The sequence below is a fragment of the Anguilla rostrata genome, chromosome 5 (genome assembly GCF_018555375.3).
Source record: "Anguilla rostrata isolate EN2019 chromosome 5, ASM1855537v3, whole genome shotgun sequence".
In the NCBI taxonomy this organism is placed as follows: domain Eukaryota; kingdom Metazoa; phylum Chordata; class Actinopteri; order Anguilliformes; family Anguillidae; genus Anguilla; species Anguilla rostrata.
The window spans coordinates 12,225,868-12,239,561 of record NC_057937.1 but is presented as its reverse complement, the minus strand read 5'-3'; the positions used below and the strand labels follow the sequence as shown (position 1 = coordinate 12,239,561).

The window sequence follows — 13,694 nt, the reverse complement described above, 5'->3', positions numbered from 1 at the left end:
TAAAATTTTTCTGATTTTCAGTCGGTTAGAAGGACATGGTCAGCATTAGTATTGCTGTCAGAGAAGAACAAAGACAGAGGAACCATACAAGTCTTACACAGCCTTGCACAAATGGGTCCTGTCCAGTGCAGTACCTGGTATTACATAACCCGGAAATATAAATTGCTTTTAGCATACAGCTAACAGGTCTCTCAGTTCACCATCAGCATCCTCCAAGGGCTCATTTGCAGAGCCTTAGTTTGTGATTTCACCGTTGTACGCGATGTTCCTTGGTGCGAGTCTCACACAGTCGCACGGAGGACAAGATCTCATCTCCCGCTCGTCAACACCCTGACGGCGTGCTGTAACTTTCCGCCGGTCAGCATCGCCGGGGAGTTTTTACGGCAGAGAACCGCCGCTCCCCCACCGCTACGCGCCTATGGCAGTGCTGCGACTGGGAGAGGCTCGATATCGCACCGCTGTTCCAGCTTCGTCTCAAATTCCTTGACACTCTCCTGGTCTATAAAACGATATGAGTCAGATGTGGCGTGTGCCAAGTCGGTGCTGTGGCCAGATGAACCCCAAATGCAACTCTGACAAACTGAATACAAGCAGACAAGATGCGGTTCTTTGTAACATACTCTCATTATGAACCACAAGCTCCCCAGGGTTAAAGTGCTTTTTTATTTATTAGCCTACTCGGAGCCTAGGAGCAAAATAATTAATTCAGTTACAATGGACAAAAAGGCAAAAATTGCTTAAATCTGTTGATCAAAGATATAGACACATTGGTTAAAATGTAGGAAACCAATGCCAATTGCTGTTACTAACAGAATGCTGTTTGAAAAGCATTGTAGCTGAAAATTACAAGGAATTGTTTTGGTCCATTAGTTAACGCGGCATTAAAATGTTTGCCAAACAAACCATTTTGAAGCGCTAGTGCTTCCTGTGCTCTACTGTGGAGCCGCAGTTGTCCTTCAATGGCATAAACATGTCATGTGATCTGTGGGGAGACGAGGCCAAAGCTAAATGCCAGCTAGAAGCTAAAAACTACTCAAGTGACCGTCATCTCTGGCTGTTCCTTTTAAACTTTCTGCGTCCTTCAATATTTATATATTTGTAAATAGGGCGGTAGCCTCCATTAGTGCGTGCATTATGTTGTAAATGTGATAAGTACTGCATTCGTCATTATTGATTGAATATGTGTGTAATCATGACTGAAATAAATAGTGCAGTTTTTACAAGTTTCACCTTAATTATTATTGCTGAAGAACTGTGAAGATTGAGAAATTTTACACCACCAAATACAGTTGGGGCCAAAGCATGCACTTCTACTCTGAATGGCTGAGTAACATTGAAATTACTACTTAACTGGTGGTATGAATAAAAAATGATCTTACAGCACTATCTGGCTGGCTCCTGCCGATAAGTATATCCACCCAATAAGGATGGCAACACAACAGATTCTAAGGACTCCGATTGGCTATTTTTGAGCTATTCAGAGGTCATTCAAGCAGGTTGCCAAGTTCAAGGCTGGTCTGTGCTGGCAAGTGCTGGATGACTGAGAGGCAGTAAATTATTTCACTTCAGGTCACTGTCAAATGAGTCAGCTCAAGCTTTGAGACAGGTCACATGTCAAACTTACATGGTCATTAAAAAAGGCCAATATATGTGTCATGGTTTTGGGTGCTTGAGCATTCTGCTCTATTCCTTTCCACCCCTGCTTCTCTAATTAGAGTTTGTCACGTCGTTTGGGTTAATTGTCCGTACGCATGCAGAATTCACTCTGCCTACAGACCCCCTCCGCGCTGATTGGTTCAGAGCTCGGCAGGCGTGTTGATTGCATTAGCTGCAGCACCTGTCTAACGTTACTTAAGGTGTGGGCTCTCAGAAAGACGGTGCTTTTGTGTCATCTACACACAAGAGCCGGTACTGGTAACCAAACAGTGCTTTTCAGCGCTTTGTACCTTATATAAAATTCACGTCCAAGAATTATGCCCATAGGCGTTAATAATCTCTTGCGTGAAACTTACATAAGGGAGGTATCTGGTTTAGCATGTCCATGACTCCTTTAGTCAGGATTGTCACAGGGTAGAGAGTTAGAGGAGATCAGTTCTGCGAGTTAGTCCTCTCTCTCTCTGAGCTACGGAGGTTTTTTTTTTTTTGAGTGCAGTGCCCAGAGGTTGGGTCTGCATCAGCTTGCTCCGTTGGGCTATTATTTTATTTTCGTTCTGAGTTTGAGAACCTATCTATTCCTCCCCCTTGGTTTGGAGTCCTCCTTTTGAGGTTCCCTTATTTAGTTGGGATATTCCCGTGGAGTAGTCGTTTCTGTTTGTTTCTTTACCCTTCCTCGTTCCTGGAAGAGATTTTGTGGCATGCTCAGCTTTTAGTGAGATGCTTTAAGATCCCTGTTCGGTTGCGCTTGGTCTCCGTCCCCCAACCCTTACAATATGTACTTTAAAAAGCTTTGTTCTCAGATCCCCTCAACACACACACACACACACACACACACACAAATCAATGCACAGGAAAGCAACATTTTTATTACAGTATTTCATATATGACCGATACATGCACTCTCCACCCATGCAAAGAAGGAAACTCAGACTCTCTTCCAAAACTTGGTATTTTTATTTACATTTCAAGTCAATCACATGCAACAATTTACTTAAAATGAATGAAACAAGAAATTAGCAAAAACAAAAAAAAGAATGCATCTCATTTCTCAAAATAGCAATTAAATATACAAAAATAGAGCTTACAAATACTGTACAGCAAGTCTCCAAAAATATTCTGCTGCAGAATTCTTAGTTTACAAACATGTCTGTGAGCTCGACATATATTATCAGTGTTAGCACAGGGTTGATGGGGAGGGAGAGAGCTCTCTGCTCAGGATAGTGTGTGTGTGTGTGTGTGTATAAGGGCTAGTGTTTAAGGGCTGACCAATGACTGACAGTGAAAACATGCTGACTGAATGTGTGGTAAACAAAGCGGACTGTGTCTAAGGTCTGCACAGCTGGGCCCAGAACCTTGATGCTTAAACAATAGAGCCCTCAGCCACTGATGGTCCGGTGCAGAATTACATAACCCAAACGGACTCTTATGTCACAGCGTTGTCTCCTGGTCGGGAGTAACACAGGAGCTGTGACCCAGCACTAATGGGCCACCAGCCGGCACGGAGGGACCGGTAGCTCCCCCGTCTGCAACCGTGGTTTCACCCTGTGGCAGCTGTGCGCCCTGCTGGGTCAGCCCACGAAGAGGGCGTTTCGGGGGTGGGGGTTGTTGGTAGGAAACCATTTGTGTGAACTGTCGACTAATTGACAGCTTCGGGGGAGGGAAGGGATGACATTGCCAGAATATGTCTAACAATTTTTTTTTTTTTATACATTTTTTTTATTATTATTAATATTATTTTTCAAAATAAATAAATACTAAATGTCATTCTCTTCCTAGGTATAGATACCATTTCAATCATTAAAAGAGCATTCACTAGGGCTGCTGTTAGTGAACAAACGCAGCTGCTGCTAAACTCGCCAATTTTTGGGAAAACCTCATGTGGCCTGAAACCTGTACGCAGGACCACACAGAGTGCCCTTCCTCAGTAGCATCATCATCGTCGTTATTGAACTACAGAAAATAAGGGCATCTGCGGATTTACGGAGCGCCAGGCTAACCTGTCGATACTGACCGGGGCCACAATGCTCCGGCCTGACTCAGTACATCACTGTGAGCAAGTGCAGGGAGCTACTGATAAAAGAACGGTGAGTGAGCAGAGAGAGGTTTGGCTAGGCTAGCGCACAAATGTGTACTGCACATATGGGAATTGCAAAGGGTGGTGGGTGACAGCTGAACGCAGGAATTACTATGGGATGTACTTAAGTTGTGTGGCTCAGAAAGAACGTTCAATTTGGCAACAGAGACTTCTCGGGACGGAACAAATAGTGGGCTGCCCACAGGATTCTATGACTACAAAAAAGCATTAAGGTTCTGTGTAGATTTTTAACAAGTCGTTGCCATCAGGGAGATACAGGAGAGCAGGTCAGTGGGTGGTATGGTTTGTGGAAGGGTACAGGTACAGACAGAGCATAACGGCTACAGCAGGGATTTTCCTGTCTCTAGTATCAAGTGCACCCCCAGGTAATAATACTGAGAAAATACATCCATACAGTCTACTGTGACATCAGAGGCCGGAGCCGTCAAAATGTCACAGTTTCACATTAACAAAACCATTCCACTTCTGCCTCTACAAAATAAAATAAAAATAATAACAAAAAGTATAAGAAACTCCATACATTCTCAAAGATAGAAGTGAACTCATTGTAACAAACAAATCCGTGGCTCTTAAGGACCAGAATGTTAGAAGTGGCTGTGCTTGCGTTGAGATGAAGACCTGTTCTGCAGGGATGGACACAAGCAAGCTCTTTCGCACAATATTCACCTGGGTTGACCGTGGGACCTTTGGATCCAGGTGATTCCAAAGGACCTTGCCCTGTTTAACTTTCAAAGAAAGGCAACCTTCAAAAGTGTATTTTTAGCTGAGGCCACAAACCAGGTGGAAAAAAGTCACCCATGTTATCGGTCTGAATTGGCACATACACAAGCCACACTGGTGTGCTTTACCTTCGACTTCACATACAGGTGACACGATAACTTTAGGCTTCTCCAGAACTTGACCGAGAACAGGTACTCTCACTCAACGCTGGCCAGTAAGCTGCACTACCCTTAGAGAGCACATAGGGTTGTTTGGCTGGAAAGTGTCAAGCAGCTTTCCTTAACACAGTATTTGTGAGAAAACATAAGCACCTGGAAATGGACTTCACTACATGTTCACAAAAACAGCATGTTCACGTGTGGCGAAAGACCCCTGGCAGGAGCGGTTAGCAAAAGCATACGGGCCAAATGCTGAACTTTCATTCTCACAACAGTGAGAGGTGCCTTTTATAGAGCTGCTAACATCGCTAAACGGGCAATGTGTGCTGGTACGCTTCAACCGTAAAACTCGTAATTACGTTCAACCTCACAGGGGATCTCTTCAAAATGGCCACAGAGAAACGTGCTATATACACAGTTCCAGTTGATATTCACATCCCCCCCCTCTTCAGACCTGTTCTTATTGCGTACAACATGATGTGGCAGAGCCACGCTCATAATTTCAAATGAAAGCCAGCGCCAAACTCCATCCTAATAGCAATTTGCAATCCATACTTTCTTACATGGAAATGGCAGAACAATGGCAAACCCCTGTATATGTATAGCTCAGTGCAATAAAAAAAGCAAAGCTGGATATGTGCTGTGGTTCATGCAGGCCGGCCAGTGGAAACGCAGTGTACGGATCTCATCCTCCTGGGGATAACAGACCCGGTTTGGCTCAGGCGTCTAACGTCCTGATAGACGACCCCCACGGCGAGGTGTTTCTGCAGACGTGGCTAAAATTCCCAGCGATGTGTAACCTCTACCAGAGGGCCTGTGCAGCCCTTCTTCACGTCAGTCCGTTTTTTTTTTTTCAGTGGCGTAAACGGCTCAGACTCTCCCCGCTCTGCCCCGCTCCAGTGCGGCCGACTGCACCGGCTCCTCGACGCTCCGTCACACGCGGTGTCTCTCCACCTCACCCTCGCGTGCGCATTCGCACGAACGCGCGCGCCTCTGCAGGTTCCAAACCCATCGCGCAGCTCTTTTTTTTTTAGCCGCGCTACAAAGGGGAGCGGGGGGGGGAGGACAAAGGGTTGGGGGGGTCAGAAAACCGGTCACCCCGGGGACGAAGGAAAGAGCCAGAACGAGGGTTCCAAAAAAAAGCGCTCCATTCTGAACCGGCCCGCGGCAACCTGCTGACCGCGGCCGTATTTCCCACATAGGCAAGCGATACGTTAGCGCACTGGGCACGGCGGCCAATGAGCCCCATGTGGGCTTCAGAACCATTAAAACCTGTGTGCTACCGGAGGCTGAATATGGTGTGTAACGCACACAGCGCTAGTGGGGGTCTATGCAGCATGGTAATGATGTATACGGATATGCTACACTGCATTGGAATGTCAGGTCAAGGCCAGAGTTTGACAACGTATTTGATTAATCTTAAATCCAAACTTAAAAAATACCATACAGCCCCATTTGTGTGTTACTTTTTACAGAGCCTTCCTACAGTATGTCATTGGATGGGGGGGGGGGGAACTCAAAACTCTTTCAGTCTTTCAAAAAAAGGATCACCCTTTCTCAGATCAAAACCTTGCTGTAATGTAAGATCACACCAGTTTCTGCCAAGATATGTGATACTACATATGTGGAAACAAACATACAAGTGATACGTATTTGTTGCTTTGCATAGTGTCCCAACTCGAGCTGGCCTGAGAGATGAGCTGGGCTGGGTCCTCATTCGCGGACCCCCACCTCAGTTTTTTGCAGAAAGTTCAGCAGAAAAATGAAAATAATTCAATAACATAACTTGTTTGTGGAAAGATCTTAGCAAATAAGTAGGTACACTATCATGATAAAAATGCAACAATGCTTTGGGAGTTAGACTGTGTAATTTTAGGCTAGTATTTCATACAGCCAGTGGTCACAATTTTTGTATTTTGGGATGGCAGGTATGCCATCCCGCCAAGTTACGCCTTGGCGGGGGCATGCCCCCATACCTATACAGCACCGAGAGTTTGGCACTTTTCAGGGTTCCCCACAGAAATAACCACAACAGCCACAGACACTCAGCCCTTAAAAACATTAAATTCTGTACATTCTGACCCCATTTCAACAGACAGAATTCGTAAACAACTTCACATGTCCACACAATAAAGCCCCAAACTAAGGGGATTTTGCGTTTTCTCCTTCTTCTTCTTCTTCTCTTTCTTCTTCTTCTTCTTCTCATTCTTATTTTTCCTGCCGCCTATCCCACTAACAACATGTCTCCCCATTGGACATTTCACTAACACCAGCCAAATCTGCCCTACACGACCCAATCAAAAACGCGCATACACACGCAAAATACCCATACATTTTTATTCTGAAACATTTCCCGTTCAAACAGCTAGTCCGCCTGTGGCCTAGTGGGTAAGGTTACAGTCTTGGGAACATGGGATCGTAGGTTCAAGCCCAGCTTAGAACACGTTTCTTTAACCTGCTTCAACCCTCACTAATAATTGTCTACTAGCCTACTTATCAATTATTGCTTTTGCACCATATTTACCCGCCGTTCACCGTTCAGTTATTAACCGGCTACAATATTGCTAAGCCACATGGATTCAACGGGAGCTCTTCTGTGCTTACTGGCCTGTGTTCTTTAAAACCACCGGCAGGTTTGCTAATGATATTTCACGCATTGCATAGCTATGGCATTAGCTAACGAAGTCACGGCAAATGTATTCCTTTCATTAAAAAGTTACACCAGTTCACCACTGTGCCATTTCTATTAACTATATTTCTTCACTTGGCTACCGTACTAAACTTTCATATCAGCAAACGCCACGTTTCTATTTCTACATTCATGTTACCTCGCTCTGTTCTCTATCTAGCCACATACGCTACGAACAATTACTACTTATGTACATTCTGCAACTCCGCAATTTGAACAGCTAATCCATCCGTGGCCTAGTGGGTAAGGTTACAGGCTTGGGAACACTGGGTCGCATGTTCAAGCCCAGCTTGAAACACGTTTCTTTAACCTTCTTCGATCCTCACTAATAATTGTCTACTACTTCTTAATTATTGCTTTTGCACCATTTCTACCCGCCGTTGACCGTTCAGTTATTAACCGGCTACAATATTGCTAAGATATATGCATTATGACTTACCGTCTGTACGTTCAGTTATTGACCGGCTACAATATTGCTAAGCCACATGGATTCAACGGAAGCTCTTCTGTGCTTACTGGCTTGTGTTCTTCTTTAAAACCACCGGCAGGTTCGCTAATGATATTTCACGCATTGCATAGCTATGGCATTAGCTAACGAAGTCACACACTGGTAAACCTCACTCACTCACGGCCACCCATATGCATTTCATGACGCAAATGTATTCCTTTTATTTAAAAGTTACACCAGTTCACCACTGTGCCATTTCTACTAACTATATTTCTTCACTTGGCTACCGTACAAAACCTTAATATCAGCAAACGCCACGTTTCTACATTCCTGTTACCTCGCCCTGTTCTCTATCTACCTACATACGCTACAAACAATTAGTACTTATGTACATTCCGCAACTCCGCAGGTTGAACAGCTAATCCGTCTGTGGCCTAGTGGGTAAGGTTACAGGCTTGGGAACACTGGGTCGCATGTTAAAGCCCAGCTTGGAACCCGTTTCTTTAACTTGCTTCGACCCTCACTAATAATTGTCTACTACTTCTTAATTATTGCTTTTGCACCATATCTACCCGCCGTTCACCGTTCAGTTATTAACCGGCTACAATATTGCTAAGATATATGCATTATGACTTACCGTCTGTACGTTCAGTTATTGACCGGCTACAATATTGCTAAGCCATATGGATTCAACGGAAGCTCTTCTGTGCTTACTGGCTTGTGTTCTTCTTTAAAACCACCGGCAGGTTCGCTAATGATATTTCACGCATTGCATAGCTATGGCATTAGCTAACGAAGTCACAGACTGGTAAACCTCACTCACTCACGGCCACCCATATGCATTTCATGACGCAAATGTATTCCTTTTATTTAAAAGTTACACCGGTTCACCACTGTGCCATTTCTACTAACTATATTTCTTCACTTGGCTACCGTACAAAACCTTAATATAAGCAAACGCCACGTTTCTACATTCATGTTACCTCGCCCTGTTCTCTATCTAGCCACATAGGCTACACACAATTACTACGTATGTACGTTCTGCAACTCCGCATTAAAACATTACATTTAAAATCATGATTCACTCATAAGTATAACTACTAGCACTGAACATGAGAAAAACACATTCGTGCAATAGATTACATTACAGGTAAATAATGTGTGCAGTGTTATTTGACCCTCCACTTCAACAACCAATGTTCAATACCGACTGTTATGTAAACCATTTGATAAGCTCGCTCATGATCACTCCATTTACTTCGCACTATACTCCGTGATCATGTCAACCTTCACCTACATGCCCATTCTGCTAAAAACATATTGTTTCAACTACGGAATTTCGTAATTTCATTTTAATTTCTCTCACACTGTTGTTATTCTCTCATATGCAAAGCCTGCTGCGTCTGCTCCTATTCTCCACTATCATGTTTTCCGGTTCTAGTTTAGCAAAACGGCGAAGAGGATTCCTACCTGCAGATTAGCCTATCAAAATGCCTTATAAACCTTACAAACACTAAAAGTGCATCTCCACGAAATAACAGACAATGGAGCAGGACAGAAGGATAAACCTTACAAACACTAATAGTGCATCTCCACGAAATAACAGACAACGGAGCAGGACAGAAGGCTACACAAGTTGCGACCTAGGGAGTTATAATTCTACGGGCGTGTTGATTATTTTGTCAGTCAAGGCTCGTTGGATGGACGTCAAATCCGTGAGTACATACCATATTCCATCTGCGTTTCTGATGCGTTTACGCTTACGCCATTGCATCCTTTCTCACAGCCACTGTTTTACATATATAGCAAACCGAAACTGCTGAACGGTACACGCTCATCAGACTGTACAGATTCACACAACGATAGCCATAATCCACAACCGTTTCTTGCAGGGTCGCATTTCTCACTCTCATAATAAAACGCTTTGCAAAAAGAACTGATATCTCATAAAAAACACGTTTTCAACGTACAAAATGCCAAGTTACTAAAAAGTATTGATATCAAAATGACGCCAAGTTACGATACTACAAACAATATAGGCTATCTTGCCTCACCGAAATGACATAAGATGTATCTCAAAGCAATGCTACCCAATATTTCCTCAGTTCTTTCAAGTCACTTGGCCCTGTGTATAAGCATGCACTACATGAACAGGCCAAATATATGTGTGGATGGCTCTCTCACAGTCAAGATTGATTGAATAGGTGTGTGTATGTCCAATTTGTATTGGTATGTAGGCCTATGTATTTCGCTGCCCAGGCTTTCTGTTGCGTGAATGATAGTATGTTTCTTGGTACAAGTGTGTTCGTGAATGTGAATGTAAGATGCTGCCAGGGAAATGTCCCCATGCCGATAAAGAAGTTCTCTATGTATGTATGTACAATATGTGTTTTACATGCAGTATTTATTGTACGTAGCAAATATACAATAACTTGCACATGTACTCAAATTCAGTTCAGAAGCAAGTATAAACATGTTTTCTGGAGAAATGTGCTTCCTGTCGTTGCTCAGCAGCAGTTCTGTACATTAATTAATTTATACATTAATTTCAATGTACAATGTTCAATGTGTTCCATGAGGCAATTCGAAATATTTGTCTCTTTGATCTGACAGAAAGTTTGCATGACATTGTGAAATGGTAAGATTAGAAAACACAGGGCCAAGTGACTTGAAAGAACTGAGGAAATATTGGGTAGCATTGCTTTGAGATACATCTTATGTCATTTCGGTGAGGCAAGATAGCCTATATTGTTTGTAGTATCGTAACTTGGCGTCATTTTGATATCAATACTTTTTAGTAACTTGGCATTTTTGTACGTTGAAAACGTGTTTTTTATGAGATTATATATACAACAGAGGAAACGATTTTAACGTGAGCCCCTTCTCACAAATTTTAAGTGGTTATTGCTGTCATTGAACTCAAACCTATTTACATTTTTTTGCACCTAAATGCTAAATATGAGACCCCAAGGGCTCGTCCTCGTGCGTTTTGGCAGTGACCTTTCCCCCAAAAAGCAATGCGAACGACACCCGAGGGGATCACAGAGGCCTCTCATGCACAGTTATGCAACAGGCAGGGAGGTTCCTGATTGGCTGGAGCTCAATCAGTGCCAGGGGACCAAGTCTGCGGGCTCTCTGGTTCCCCCGACTTCCTGCCTAATTCTCCACAGGAAGTGGCGGGCTGCACAAGTGGAGGTGGTTCAAACACTCGTGCCGGTCTACACACAAACCAACGGTATGGATCAGAGAAGTCCAGCGCCTTGGACAGGAAACTCTCACGGAGCGCGCTCGCACACAAGGCACGAGGGAGGCCAGGCGGGAAGCCTCCGCTCTGGAGCCGCAAGGTACAGCGAGCTGGCGTGATTATGTAACATGAAGGACAGCCGGGGGGGAAGGAGGTGACTAAGGGCGATGTGGACCCAGCGGTGAGGAAAAGCGGACTGGGTGTGAAAACCGCAAAGTCACGCGCTGGCTCTCCCGATGGCATTGTTGCATTTCTTTTTCTTTCCAGATCAGAATTTTCCCAGTTACGAGTTCAGAAGTTCAGAACACAGATGTACAACTTCCAGGCGCAGCTATTGGTGTGAAACAACAACAGAAGCCACTGGGAAAAACCAAATAAATCCCCCTGTGTGACACCTTTAAATTAGGGAGGCCCACAGTGAGAGAGAGACAGAACGTGTGTGTGAGAGAGAGAGAGAGAGAGAGAGAGAGAGAGAGAGAGAAAGAGAAAGAGAAAGAGAGGGAGAGGCCGAGTGTAAAGGGGCATGAATACAGAGCTTGAGATTTCCCAAGGGACACACCACCCCCCTCTACATCAGTCACATTCACATTAGTGGGATAAAGGCTGCTGAGTATCCAGAATCCTGGTCTTCTCGTCCTCCACCCCAAAAAAAACTCCTCCTGCTCCTCCTTTGATTCAGTCTCCACAAGACCAAGGATTCTCCAGCCCTCAGACAAACAGGCGCACCACCGCGTGCTCCGTCCTTCAAAAGCCGTCCCTTTCACACCATTTCAAACAGTCTTTCGCTGTCAAAATGAAAGCAGTGTGGGGCTCTATACGCAAGAATCTCAAATAAAATGAATAATGATAAAATACAAAATATGACCTTGCTACTACCTTCACAAGCGATTAGGTTTTTAAGAGTCCTTGTAAAGTGCTGGTTAAAAAAAAGTGTTTGTTACATAAAGAAAATGCAGCCATTTGTGTTCAAAGGTTTTGCTGTTTGTTTGCTTTTATTTAGTTCAGTTTTTTTCTCTTCTTCTTTTTCCTCTTGTGCTGGTGACCCCAGAAAAAAAGTGCTTTGGTTGCGAAAGTCATGTTTGACCCCAGCTCGGCCAACGAGAGCACGGGTTCTTCAGTGTCCACAAAAAACAGAAAAAAAACTAAAAAAAATAAAAATAAAACTCTGAATTCACCGAGGCAGAAAAAAGTGAAGTTGCAGATGAACGTGTAGCTGGTCTCTGCATAGTAACATCAGTCCTCCAGTCTGTGCCATTGACATGTGTACCTGTACAGGGGGGCTGGGGTAAGGTGGGGCCCTACGGGGGGGGGGGCTAGACCAGGTTCTCCACGCCGGGCAGGGGCTGCTGTGTGGGACCCTGGGCCTCGGCGCCACCCTGCTGCTGGGCCAGCTGCAGGACGGGCATGTTACAGAGCGGGCACACCTTCCTCACCTCCAACCACTTAATGAGGCACCTGAACCGGGAGAGAGGGGGAGAGAGGAGGGAGAGAGGAGGGGGGGGAGAGAGGGAGAGGTGGAGAGAGGATAGGGAGAGGTGGAGAGAGGAGGGGGGGAGAGGTTGAAGAGGAGGGAGAGGAGGAGGGGAGAGTAGGGAAGAGGAGAGTGGGGGAGAGAAGGGAGAGAGGGAGAGTGGAGGAGAGAGAGAGGGAGAGGTGGGGGGGGGGAGAGAGGCAAAGGTGGAGGGGAGTGAGAGGGGAGAGAGGGGGAGAGGTGGAGAGAAGGAGTGAGGAAAAGCCAGAAATGAGAGTGAGCAAAAGAGAGGTGAGAGAGAGAGAGGAGGGAGATTGAGACATGGAGGTTATCTGAATTGCACATTGAGGATATTTGCCAGTCTAAAACATTGTTATCGCACGATAAGCTTTATCACCCCCACTGAAATCAATGCCCTGCTGTGTGACAGAACTCTCTACCAGGCTGTGTGTGTGGGAACCGGGTGTCCACACACACAGCCTGGTGCCCGAGCGCGAGCAGAGGTACGTGCTCTGCCTCGTTCTCAGAACTTCTGGCTGTCTCCTGCAGCCAGTGGGTTCTTTATTTCCCCATATTACAGCAAACACATGTCCAAGTGCTATTTTTCAGCTGCGAGCATCAATCAATCAACTGCAAATACCGTAAAATGTACGCCTGCGTTCAATATTGGGCCTACATCAAAGAATAATCACACAAAATGACCCCAGTTGTTTTTATAAGACACTCCCTGCAGTGCTACCGTAAAAGCACTCTTGAACAGGTGCTACCAAAAGAACCAGTTCTAAAAATTTCTCTCTCTCCTTTGAGTATTTCCTCCATCAGATAACCTCCACAGAATCCCGCATTATATAATTATAATGATTCTCTTTTTTTTTAAATCCCTTGTCCACCACCAGCTCAGTCTCTTCTCTAAGAGCCAAAACAAGTCGACAGCACTTGCCTGGATACTAGAACAGATTAATATGTGTTAACACACACACAACGCACCGTAAATAGTCTTAATGGCAGCCATTTTAAAATATCTCCATTCATTTGGCTGGGAGCCATTAGCCATCCCTTAACAAACAGGACTTGTGGTATCTCACACTTGCATGGACTACAGATGAGGCGCTAATGGATTGTGAGTGGCAAACACTCACCCCTATGAGGCATCAGGACTATAAAGGCCTCTTTCCACTGGGAACCATAACCATAACAATCACTATTCAATTAT

At 44.7% G+C, this 13,694-nt stretch overlaps 1 protein-coding gene across 1 annotated transcript in view; it reads right to left on the bottom strand.

Moving 5' to 3' along the window:
* Positions 1-10,607: 10,607 nt before the first annotated feature.
* Positions 10,608-13,694, bottom strand: part of rnf24 (ring finger protein 24) — a 33,284-nt gene continuing 30,197 nt past the window's right edge. Inside the window, exon 6 of the mRNA XM_064335139.1 lies at positions 10,608-12,465. Coding sequence (XP_064191209.1) covers positions 12,324-12,465 — 142 coding nt within the window. The 3' untranslated portion in view covers positions 10,608-12,323. The remainder of the gene's footprint in view (positions 12,466-13,694) is intronic.